This window comes from Bombus bifarius, unplaced genomic scaffold, assembly GCF_011952205.1.
Source record: "Bombus bifarius isolate JDL3187 unplaced genomic scaffold, Bbif_JDL3187 scf7180000008490, whole genome shotgun sequence".
Lineage (NCBI taxonomy): Eukaryota > Metazoa > Arthropoda > Insecta > Hymenoptera > Apidae > Bombus > Bombus bifarius.
The window spans coordinates 195986-209234 of record NW_022884681.1 but is presented as its reverse complement, the minus strand read 5'-3'; the positions used below and the strand labels follow the sequence as shown (position 1 = coordinate 209234).

General features: G+C 42.9%; 1 protein-coding gene across 2 annotated transcripts; it reads left to right on the top strand.

The window, feature by feature from the left end:
• The first annotated feature begins 5201 nt into the window (after positions 1-5201).
• Positions 5202-13249, top strand: LOC117213039 (UDP-glucuronosyltransferase 1-8-like). 2 transcript variants are annotated; one of them, XM_033458250.1, is made up of 8 exons: positions 5202-5681; positions 6930-6997; positions 7072-7170; positions 7493-7632; positions 8070-8383; positions 9962-10181; positions 12267-12486; positions 12601-13249. In XM_033458250.1, the coding sequence occupies exons 1-8, from the start codon at positions 5502-5504 to the stop codon at positions 12905-12907; spliced, it is 1548 nt and encodes a 515-aa protein (XP_033314141.1). In that variant the 5' UTR covers positions 5202-5501; the 3' UTR covers positions 12908-13249. The 2 variants fall into 2 exon arrangements, with proteins under 2 accessions (XP_033314141.1, XP_033314142.1); XM_033458251.1 differs by having other exon boundaries at positions 5440-5681; positions 6927-6997.

Genomic DNA, 13249 nt, shown 5'->3' with positions numbered 1-13249 from the left:
GTGCACCCGAAGAGATACGACGCGATAAACAGCGGGACGCATCGAGCCTAGAGAAAGATTAAAAAAGGGAGTAATATGTCTTGCGGGATATTTCGCGAATAACGAGGCGAGAGTAGACAGCCACGGTGCACACGAGACATTCTTAAGTGAAATTAATTGATCGATTCGTGGTGCCGACGTTCTTTCCGCCCTTTAATATTTTATCACGCAGCCCTCGATTAAACCAAACCATTTTGTCAACGATAAAATTCCGACGACTCTGTACGTAAAAACCGAAGCAGCAGGAAATTCTTGAAAATATGTCCTCTCGAAGATTTCGAACAAACATCTCGGGTGTCGATAACCTCGGGTGTCGATATAAATCAAAATTTTCAGGCAAGGGACAAGAAAAGGAGATAATGCAAACGTGCAAATCCTTTAAATCTGATTTAATAAACCATTCGACAGCAGAAAAGAGGGAGAAGAACGAAAGAAACGAAGGAAAGGGAGACAGAAGCATCGGAATAATATTATTCCTTTCCGATGGTTCCCGATGTTTTCTAACGACGCTTAAGAATAATAACATTATAGCGACTGGCAACGATGAAAATAACGATCGAGGTATCCTAGTGAGCGTGCACCTTGAATTACAGAGTGCGGTTTCCTCTGTTGTTTCTCCGTGGCCGTTATCGTTTGCTCGAACAGTCTTTATTTCCGTGACGTAGAATCGTTGCGAGCACATTGCACGAGTTTAGACGTAGCCTACACGAAGCAACAAGATCAGCGAGTGAAACGAAAAAGGAAATGGAGGGAAAGGAGCCGCGCGTTCCATCCATTTCTTATTTCTACCTACGCCAAAGAGAGCTCATCCTGTAAATGGATCAAGTGCGCGGAACGTTTCCTCGATGGAAGTTCGATACCGCTCGGAAAGTTCGGCTTGCACTTTCTATGCTGCGCTCGAAGCGCATCCCTTTGAGATTTGTTTCGTTTTCTGATTAGACGGCTGCACAAGCAAAGGCTAAAGTAGCCACTTTAAGGGAACGAAATCGAATCTATCGGTACGCGAACGAGGGGAAGGAAACGGCACGGATAACGAAGTTCGAGCACGACGTCTATGCGATTCCGGTACTTAATAAACCATCCTCAAGCACGGAAAGTTGTTGCATCTCCCGAGGAATCTTCGCTGTCTCTTTTTTCCCCGTGCCTTCCTTTGTGGTAGTTTTAAAAACAACTTCGAAGTGCAAATTCGTAACATCATCGAGAAAATTAACCTCTGCGGTATCACGGTAGATGTCTCAAAGAAATCTCACGTTCTCAAGAATACTCAAAACTTGGCGAAAAATAAATATCCGCGAGGAAGGAGAGGGGAGCCGCGAGCGAAGAAAAAGAGGACACAAAGTTCGAAAAACGGCAGAGCGTGATGGAGAATACGGGCGGGTGGTTTCCTCGCAATGGGCCTGGCAAAATTTGCTAAGCGGCCGAGAGAACATTGCGATGATTATACGGTTCCGTACGATGATGTAAACGAAAAGGAGAGCGAGAGAAAGAAAGAGAGAGAAAGAGAGAGAGAGAGAGAGAGAGTGGGAGCAGAAGAAAGAAAAGAAAAGAGGAAAGGAGATGGGAAAAAAATATTCCGTAAAGCGTAATGAAGGGCTCGCAAATATTTATCTTTGGGTAGGTTGGGTGTTGCGGGAGAAGCGCAAAGAGCCATGCGAAAACGATCCAAGCCGGATGGCCCTTGTCGCGGCACAGAAACGTGGAAAGTTCTCCTGACACGATTATGGCGCTCGGTGACCAGAAATAATTTCATTAGTCGCCCCGTAAACTCATCTAGCAGTTCGTAAAGAAACCATACGCGTGGGAAATATGTACTTAGGCATATATAATCGTATACCTGTGGACGCCTGAAGCCCCTACCACGCTCCCACGGGAACTCTAATCACGGGTACTTAAGTTCCTGTTGCATAGACGTACACCGAACGATGCCTGCATCAGCAACCACAGTTTCGTGCATGTACACGGTACCACGGCCTGTGTGCTGGAGGGTGAATGGAATGATTCGCGCCACCGAGCACACTTGTTAATGAGCGAAACGACGGTTTACACGGCTCGACGAGGCCCTCCCGAAGTTAATGGACGTATATCGACGAGGCTCCAGCCGATGTCGAGGATCCTTCTTCGACGTGGGTCGCTCCAAAGATTTAGAAAACCTTGAGAAACTTTGACGCAGCTTATTTCGTATCGCCTTAAGCACTCGTCAGATTTATATAAGCCTTTGATACGTGAAGTAGCAAACAAAATCGATGACTCCTTGGACTACGACAAAATACGATATCCGCGCGACACTGATGTTTCGCAATCGGTTTACGGGAGTAACAAGTACGAGAGAACGTCGCAAGAAAGGCGTAACAAAATTTCTGACAAGCCAACGCACCGGTAACGTTTCTTCGAGGTTCGTTGAGGTCGCTGATGTTAACCGCGGATATCCTAAATTTCGGTTACATAAGCGTTCTCGCAAAAACACTCTCTCCCTCTGTCCTTCTCTTCTGGCTCTGCTGGATACCGTCTGGAAGAGACGACCAGGAAGGGAAGACAAGAGAGAGAAAGCAAGTAGGATTATGGAGAGATCCGCAAGTGGGTGCCCGTACAATCGCACGGTAGAAACTGAGTACAAGGGACAAAGATACGGTAGACACCTTGTGGATAGAAGGTGAGGGTGATAGAGGATACAGGAGAACGTAGAACGTAACGAAAAGAGACGAGAGAGAAACTGAGGAGAGATCTCGCAAAACATACACAGCTGAAGCTGACACATCCTCTGCCAGTCTACTGGCTTTTCTAGAGTAGAGAAGGACGAGCAAATCTAGACGCTTACTTAGTGACACACGCAGCATTTTGCTGTCGGAGCTGAATTCTCTCCCTTTCTCTCTCTCTCTCTCTCCCTTGCTCTCTCTCTCTTCATCTCAAATCCCGTTCCTTTCTGACCCCCTTTTCCCTTCGTGTTAAGCCTCTATTTCTCCCCTACCATCGTTCTCGACGGCATTGTATTAAACCGTGGCTCGTGTTGCGGCTTGACAAGAGGGGGCACACCAGTTATCTTACCCTCGTTCCATCGTGTTCCCTCCCTAAACGTTTCTCTCTATTCCTCTTTCATCCCCGCCCCCCTCATATATTCTATTCCAGGATACGTTGGATTATTCACAGAGTAATTTAAACTACGTATGATAGACATTCCAAGTGTTTCAAACTGATCGATCGTTCGTGTCCAACTTCTCGAACGTCGCGTTGTCATTTATCGCCAGGCCGTCGAATGTATTAATATCGGCTATCGTCGACAATATCGCCAGTTATCTAACCGCTTCTAGCTTTTCGAAAAATGTATCGTTCTCGTGATCATTCTCGCGAGAGTGACTGCGCAAGAGTAATGCGCGAGAGTTGGATCGAATAAATCGCCGTGCCACGTGTCCTTAAAGTATCTTGATAGGCGGCGACAATTTGTCGAAATACGGATTTTGACGCGTACAGTTTGTTGGAACCCTTTATTACACTCGGTGTCCCTGTTCGCCGTCGATCTGTTCGTTCGTGACCTGTCGTCGAGTTTGAAGACGAGCTCCCTTAACCGTCAGCAACCGCTTTCAACCCTTATCAGACGCATCTGATTCTGACACGCGATTCGAATTTTCCGCTTTCCCGCGGCGTCTGGCCGGGGCTCTTTAAAGTCGTAACGTTGCTTATTACGTGTTCCGGAATGTCTAACTTGTCAACATTCAGGAGCACCTAAACCCGTACCTCTTCCAGAAGAACGAACCGGAAGTAACGATCGTTTGGAGAAGTATTTTGCGGTAAACGAGAACTCTGCGAGGCAAGATCTTGCAAATGTCGTGAAAATTAACGGTAAGGACGATTATTCCTGAGGAATGGCCGCTGGTAAATGGGGGGACCGATTAAAGGGACGAGTCCTCGTGACTTTTTTCAGGCAACACAAACGATGCACCTTTACGGTGCAACGGTGCGCACAATATCTCGAATTAACGAGGCTCTTCTCGTATTCCAGGTATTATTACGACTCTAAGTAATGAGACGCGTTTAAGCTCGCCGTTACGCCAGCCATGCAAAAATCTTTTGTTTTCGTCCTGAAACGTTTATCTGCCCGACGCGTAATGACGTAACGTTGTAAGTTTTTAATTAACGATTAAACGATATGCATCACGGGCCAATGAGTCAGTTCTTTCGTTCTTTATTCCCTTTCTCTCGTTTCTTCTCTCTCTTTCTCTTTCTCTCTCTCTCTATCTATTTATCTGTCTATATATATCTATCTATTTTTCTCTATATGTCCATTTTCTCTTTTTTTTTTTTTGGAAAATTACGAGAACGAAGCTACACGGTGTAACTGGTCTATGGGACGTGAAATCTATGTCACATGATCGTCGTTACGTATGTATATGGTCACGATATTGTTACGCAGGCAAAATCGACTAACACGAAAAAGTAGCATAGTTTTCGCGAAAACAGATGACATTTTTCTCGGTTGGAACTTTTCTTTAGAAATGGTTGACCAATTTTTCTTCGGCCCCAGCGACCGCATCATTCCGTACGCTGAACCGAGCCATTCTCTTGACGGCGAGGCAGAAGCGTACATCGAAGCTAATGGCGCGACTCTCGGTGATTCGTCTCCACCCGACCCTTTTCCCTTCTATGTTTTTTTCCCTTTTCTTATTATTGCTTTCTCGACCGACTCATAATTTACACGTAAATTTCGAAACCATCCGGCGAGAACCATCTCGTTCTTTCCTTCCTTTTTTTCCGGGGACAATCACCTTTTTTGTTTATCGTTTATTTTTCGAGGAATTCTATTCGCGCGAAGAATCGAAGAACTATTTAAATTCTCCATCTATCATGCAGGTTGGCTAAAAGTTTCCAACCGGAATGCATATTTATTACGTTGCGGAGATGAACGATGCTTAAAAATTTGATGCACAGACAAATATAGACTTATCTTGTCAAATTATTTACGAAAGAATACTACTACTTAATATTTATAACAGTCACTGTAATATAGATATGGAGATGTATCGTATATATTATACGATGACCTTGAAGCAATTGCCTCTTACCACTCGCTAAAGAGATAAGGTAATAGATTCCATGAAACGCTCCATAGCCTCTGAATGACGCTTTTATGTTTCACGCGATGCGATGTATAAAAATATCTATCACTAGTCGAAGCCGGCTTTGCATTATTTCTCCGGCAAGCCGTGCGAGAAACACGCGACCGATGTACAAGCGGTTCACTTATTTATCGTGGCCCCAAGCAAACTGATCGTGAAACATGTTGTGAATTTTTCACGGGGAAGATCGTTCTCTAGCCTCTTCTCCCGCCCTCCAGTCTGCTAGATCCCTTTAGAAATTTCTACAAAAGGCGTAACACCAGCAACCTCGATTCTCGTTTAAAAAATTGAAAGACTATTTCTCGTGGCTCGAGTGTATTCTCGAAATACGTTGGTACAACGGTGTTGTACAAGATGTTGTCTATGTTGTTGGCGCTTTTACTCTTTCGTCAATTCTCGCCCGCCATTGGATTCAACATCCTCGGAATTTGTCCCAGCGCGAGCTACAGTCACCAGCAACCCTTTCAAGCATTGATGAAAGCTTTGGCGGCTCGTGGACACAACGTTACCGTGATATCAACCATTCCGTCAAAGGTAAGTGAGATTTTTCTCCTCTTTCTTTCTCTTCATTTTTCTCTGCGTTTCCACCTCGTTGACTCTCAATCATCTTTCAATGATATTTCGATCATTCGCCGATGACTCTTTCGCGTATTTGCTCGCCATCTAATCGATTTCCGTTCCCCCTTTTCCATTCTCTTCCCTCTTTCCCACTTTCTTTCTTCCGAATCGGAGAACGGAGAAATTTTATCGAGTTAGAAACAGTTTTAACCATTACCGGCAAAGTATGGCAATTTATACGCAATACAATCACGTTAGAACTTCCGTCATTTATCAGCGTTGGGAAAGTTAGTAAAAAGGCGCGAAAACACTTCTAACAAGGTTATAACGATGGTTTAATAATTCAATAATATCGCGTAAACCGTAGGGAAAAGTTCGAAAAGATATCTCGGATAGGTGTTTGACTCTGTGCTCCACTTCGGCCACGCGTACCTCTCGTGCCTTCTTCCCACGTTCGCCCGGCAGTTCATTTTTACTTCTCTTTCTCTTCTTGTCTCGCTCTACTTCCACTTTTCTCTGGCCCCGATCCGTTTTCGTGTCCCTCTCCTTTACCCTCTCCATAAACTCCGGTTCAAAGTTACGCAAACTTCGTTCGGCTTCAATTTACCCTTACTAACGTTTCTTCTTGTTAAACGCATCTCTTTGTGACCCGATGCTCGCCGTTCTCCGCCTTTTTTTCTATCCACCTTTTCCTTCTTTTACCTCCAGAGAAATCAAGAATTCGATGATACCCTGTAAATCAACGACAAATATGCCTGTCATAATTCTCATAAATTCTCGTCACAGACACGCGATATTGTCCGTTGTTCCGCCAATTGAACGTGACGAACAAATTAACGCAAGCGGGTCTTACCGATCATCATTATCGAAGGACATTTACAAAATGATCACGCTACAGTTTCGAGTAATTTCTGAAATCTCGTAGCGAAGATAACTTAATATTTGGTAATTCGTCTATTACGCTCTTAAAATAAATAAACCTCGCTCGCTTATCATAACGAAAGAAGTTCGTCATCGACGAATTCCACGCAATAATAGAAGCAATCCATCGATTATAAAAATCCGCACAGACAAAATAGATAAAAGAGAGCATTCTGAGAACACTGTCCGAATTATAGAAATCAGAGATTAAACTAAACTAAACTGCGGTATATGAGAGGCTACAAATACATTCAAAATTCGCGATAGGCAGAATTGATACGCGTCAATGTGATCTTTCAGCAGGCGATCAAGAACTACGAAGACGTCGATCTGTCGTTTTCCTATCGGAAGAGTGACTGCACCGGGCTAAGGTACGCACGCATCTTTGCGTTACACGAAGAATTTCACGCGCTTAAATCCGTTAAAATATTGATTTTTCTCGCAGGCACATGGGAGCGTTCACCCTTCTGCGGAAGAACATGCGAGAGGCGAACGAGCTTTGCGAGGAGCAACTGTTCAGCCCAGCCATCGAGCACCTAATTTCGTAATACAGAATATTCTCATTCTATTTAAGACAGTGCACTAGCGCACGACCGGTGGAATAAAAACAAGTTCATTTCGTAAACTCGTTAAAGCTGGAATAGGAGAAGAAAAAGTGCAGCGGCGCAATTTTCTTCCGTGAGCCGTAGAAAATTACCGGCATCACACCGGCCGTTGCTTGCTATTGCCATTTATGCCGAGGGCAGGGGGAGGGAGGGGGAGAAACGACAACCGGCCAAAGAAATTACAGTAATTCCATCGCGTTGCAACTTCATCGGTCGAAGCTAATCTCGAAATCGCGGCGCGGTATTCTTCTTTTTTTTCAGGAGGAATAAGAGCTTCGACGCGGTTGTTATAGAACAGTTATGGTACCAATGCTACTACGCCCTCGTCAAGCATTACAATTCACCGGTTCTAATCGGATTCCTGAGCGTTGGAAACCTACCATACGTTATGGACTCCGTTGGTAAGCGTACTATACGTATATTTATATGCGATAAACGTTATCGAAAATATGAGGCGGAAAAAGGCTACGGTAGTAGAGTCCGACGGTCCGGCCGCGCTCATCTCGCGACGTCTTTTTCTACTGTTTTCGTGCCTCGCTTGGTCAGAATGCCGTGAACCCGAAATTGACGTAAATTGTCGATAAAGTAGAAAGTGCGAGCAATCGGGGCAGAGAGACAGCTTTCGTAGAAAAGAATAGATCGCTTAGTAGTGCTTTAACTTGTACCGATTTCGTATCAGATGAGAATTAAGGAGACAGAGACACGCTAGCTGGTCGTTTCTTTCCGCGGTAAAAGAGAATCGAATGTTTCTTTTTCTCGATCGTCACTTATATGTATATATAATGATTCTTTTTTATATATGATCTTCATATATATATATGTTGGTTTTCACTTTTAGGAAATCCCGACGACCCGCTGTTGAACCCCGACATGGCATATCCATTCACGAATAAAATGAGCCTGAACGAGCGTATCTGGAACATCGTCTATACAACGTGGACCAGAATGTACTATAAATACTGGCATTTACCAAGGGCTCAGGAGATCGTTAACAAGTGGATGCCTGACGTTTCGATCGAGGACATCGACAGAAACTTCAGTCTAGTGATATTGGGAAACAATCACGTATTCGGATATCCGAAACCGCTGCTGCCAAATGTAATCGAGGTTCACAGTCTCCAGATCACGGAGAAAAGGGAAACCTTGCCCAAGGTATCGACGGAATTCCTAAGCTACCCCATTAAATCGTAAAACCACACAATTGCTCACTGCTAGGTAAATCCTAGATATTACTTGACAAATTCCTAACGTGACGTCGTTTTCTCTACGAAGCTCATCCATAAGCTGATCTAACGACAAAGTAATCGTCGTCGATTCGTCGATTGCTTCGTCACTCGTCGATCATACGATAATTCGTCGACGATTCCCCGACAAATTCAGAGTCGAGCTTTCACGCCACTTTCTTCGTCGAGCCAACCCTGTAAACTGATCCAACGTCCAAGTTCCAAGGAGTCACGGTCGATTCTTCCATCATTCGGTGATGTCGACGCACGATGCATCGACGAGTCGCGGTATTGCGAAACTTAAATTCAGTCAACGATTACGGATATTATCCCTTGCGGGACGCGGCGGCCGTTATTTCGCGTACTTTTGCCGCAGCAAAGGGTAGAATTCTATACCGCGAGCAGGGAGAATGATTTCTCCGGGGGAAAATACGTAGCAGTCTCTCAGGTAACCGGTATAGGAGAAAGTTTACCCACGGCTCGGCATTGCGACGCGAAAGTAAAGGTCATTGCTATTTACCGTCTCCCGCTCTACCCTTTACCTTTCACACCGAGCCGCGAAAGAAAATATTTCTCGAAAGATATTTTCCAGCCTCCTGGTTCGTTTCCCTCGACAAGAAAAATCCGGATACCAGTGTCGTTTCTCGCCGATTCTTTCTGCCTTCTCCAAACAACCACCGGCACACACCTAAACCCCCGTGTGTACCGTGACACGTCGATGAGAATTATCCAACAAACCGACGTTCATTCGGACGTTAGAGCACGTTTTTCGAGACACACCATCCTCCGAAACGCAGTTGCATCCGTATCACGTGGAATTAATGCGAAACATTGAGATGCATAACGTGATCGCCATCCACGTGCATGTTCGCTTCGCTAGAGAGTCCTACTGTCCGCTGCAATTAATATAACAATACCTTCTACTCCACGTGAGGTGCGTGTATCATTCTCTTGTCCCGAAATTTTTTCAATATGAAACCTCCCTTTGTTTTTCAAGAGATACGATTTCTCTGTTGCAGCTATCTCCTCCGATTGTTGCAAAATTGCCTGTATCGTCGTGTCAGTACGTAGAAATTAATTCGTACTCGTTAAAAATTAGGGCATATACTTTTCAAACACACAAGGAGAAACAGTTTCGACTGTCGATATCGTACGACTCTAAAAATAGACTAGAGATTTCCAGATCTCTATAAACATCTATAGTTATAACATATACTTTTCTCTCCTGATTCCATAACCAAGATGACACGAACATTATTTTTTACAGTTACCTTGAAACGTAAAATTATTCGTATCATCCTCTTGAGATAAATAAACTTGTGGCAATAAGTCGTTCGTTTCTTCACGATTGAACACGTTAATCGTGTACTTATTTAATGAAATCCAGAAATTTGCAAACAACGAAGTTAACCAGTTTCGCATCTACGTCGCTTCTATATCTTGACATTTCTAACTACAATTCTTTCAGCAGAATCGAGGTTAACGTTCGATGTATTGTTAACGATAGGACATCGAAGAATTCCTAGACAAGGCGGAGCACGGGGCGATCTATTTCTCCCTAGGCTCGAATCTGCAAACTCATCAGTTGCCAGTCGGCCCTTTGACCGCATTGTGTAACGCGCTCAGCTCGCTCAGGCAAAGAGTTCTATGGAAACACTCCGGAGACATGGCCATTCATCCAGCCAACATCAAATTTGTGAAGTGGGCACCCCAGCAAGCGATTCTCGGTAAGGCTACCGAAAGCTAAGCTGACCCTTCGCTTCCTCGCGGCTCCTTTGAGCGAGACTTAGATTGACCGCTTCGGGATATGTCCGTTTTATAGCTTAGCTTCTAGACATCGCTTGCGTGCGCACACAAGAATCGTTATCCGAACGATGAAAACGCCTTAAGAACGTTAACGCGATGGAAAAGGAACGAAGTGATTAATAGCGTCGTAACGAACGGATAATTTATGCCCCGGTTAAATTATTCCCTGATAAACCGATGAATAGAGTAAATTGTGCTCGTTAAGTATCATACAATGCATTCATTGATTCCGTCGGACGCAAGACACGACATTTTTTAGAGATCATTAGAGATTCTTTTCTTTTTTATTCTCTTCTCTTTCCTCTGTTTCTTCTTTCTTTTTTTTTTTTTTTTTTTTATTTCATCTCTCCTTCGAAATAAGAAACTTTTTGCGTAATTGTCTACGGTGCTCGTAAGTACGTGTTTGTTCGTTAATTATCGTATTTCCGTTTGATTTACATACACAACTCGTCAAAACTCGTCACGACGGTCTGTTCGTTAAACAGGATTCAACGGCGAGCAAAGGCTCGCGCAGATACTTAATGAAGTTGCTGACGACTTTGCAGGTCCTTTCATTTGGAAGGGATGTTAATTTTCTCGGGTAACCAAGTGCTATATAACGACCTCGTCCACGCTCATTTTTAAATGATCACGCGTCAAATGCGACTCGCGCGCGATACAATTTCCTTTTATAGCTTTTCTCTATTTCGTACCGAAATTCAACTCGTTTCAAACGTTCGAGATTTTTCGAACAAAAGTCTTCAAAAAAATCGGATAGAAATACGTGAAAAGGGGCTAAATAATTCGAAAAAGAGGAAGAGAGCGAGAGAGAAGTAGATGCCGAGTATCGAACGGTTTTGTTATTACGAAAGTTAATTGCCGATGTATTTTGGAAAGCCAGCGGCACGATCGAGAAAAGATAAACGACGATACTCCATTGAATCCAGAGAAAGGACGATTTACAGGATTCATTGCGAAACGAAAAGATAACTCATGACACGGCAGCAAAATTCTCTCGGGAAATTTTGACAAACAACTCCGCATCGTTCGCGGTAACGTCCGGACTCGATGCAAATGCAAGCAAGCGCGAACTTTCGTATACATTGACAGACAGGTTACGTTCACCACCCCTTCCCTAAATCTCTCCCCGCTGTAGAACGCGTATTAAAGGTGGAAATGCGAAATGTAACTGGTGGGCGTCATGCAAATAATGAGAATTTCAATTCAATTGCCTATTACGGTTCACGTAGTTCCGAAATTCAACACGTCGGATGATTTCAATGAAACTTTCCTGTGGACGTAATACGTTTCAACCTTCCTGATCGTTCACTATGTTTCGCAAATTTGACGCTCTCGCCGCCGTGGAAAAATGATCGTTTCGCCGTTAATTATGAAAATAAAAGAACAACGAGAGACCGATACACTTTTAACTTTGTCTTTTCATGTCGCTCGCGTGGTCTCTTCTTCGTTTCCTAAAGCTCGCAGTTATTAACAGAAATTACGAAAAGACGACGTTTTCAAATTTCTACGTACGAATGTCCAAATATTCGGATCCTTAAAGTTTCTAATTTTCGTTGAAATATTGTAAATTGTCCAAGTATGAACGTTTCAAATGCGTAAATTTGTTAACTTTTACATAGATTTTTCACATTCAGATACATCAAAAATTTTGTAATTTTTAAATTTTATTTCACCATCGAAACGTCGAATACCTGGCTCTGCCGTTTCTTTGCTTTACGCTGGTTTACCAGATAATTATTAAAGCACCATTCTCTATAACGTAAAATACCAGAGCAAGCTCATACAGCTTTAATAACTTGCTAAATATTTACCGAGTATGTGCAAAATGAAACGATAAAATATACAGTTATCCCAATGAAGTTTTGAAGCACTCCTTTACTTTTTACATATCGATTTGTTTTTCATCTATCTTTGAGCATAGTCTTAAAGCTCGAGAGAGGATAATCTGCAAAGATGCCACTTTACTTCGGCCTAATCCGCGATACTAACATTGCTTCTATATACAGCACATCCGAAACTGATGGTCTACGTGATGCAAGGTGGATTGCAGTCGTTGCAAGAGGCGGTGTACTATTCCGTGCCGGTAGTTGCCATTCCCTTTTTCGGGGATCAACTTTTCAACGCGCGTAAAATTCTGGATGCTGGTATCGGGCTTACGTTGAACATTGATACCATCACCGAAGAGTCCGTCGTCCGGACTTTGACCGAAGTTATAGAGAATAAAACGTGAGTGACTGACAGAACGATTTTTTCAAATTCACGGCCGACATACTTTTTAACTTCTAAAACGGAATCTTCGATTGTCGTTAAAAATGTATAAAGCTAACATTACGCTTGCAGATACTACAACAATATCAAAGAGATGTCGGAGATTGCAAAAGATGAATTGATAAAGCCAATGGACCGAGCTATATGGAATGTGGAGCACGTGATCAAATTTTCCAAATCGAAACATTTGCGTTACTACGGCCATCATATATCGTTGATAGATTACTATGGAACGATAGCGATCCTTATCCTGCCCTTATTTTTGATAATATGCTACGCTTGTTTCGTGATTAGTAATTTGAAAGACAAGAGAAAACGTTCTTCATTCGATTATATGAAAGATCGAATTAAATTCTTTGCAAGATCAAAAGTGGAATAGTTAGGATATCTTTAACGAGGCAAGGTAATTTTAAGTTCACTATTATGTAATAAATTTGATTCAATAATGTTCGATCATGGCTAAATTTTCAAATAAACATTGTTAAAATACTTTGTAATAGTTACACTTTATTCACCGTTGTTAAAACATATAAAAGATCTCGTTTTATGATTCGTAACTTTTAGAGTACCATCGATTATTAACTAGGAGAATAGAATTACCATTGTACGGAAACTTTAAACTGTAATATCGACCGTCGATTAGACATCAGTCCAAGACGACAGTTACGTTGATCGATTCTGTTCAGAAGATTGGTCATTAATTGTATTTTTGTAAATACGA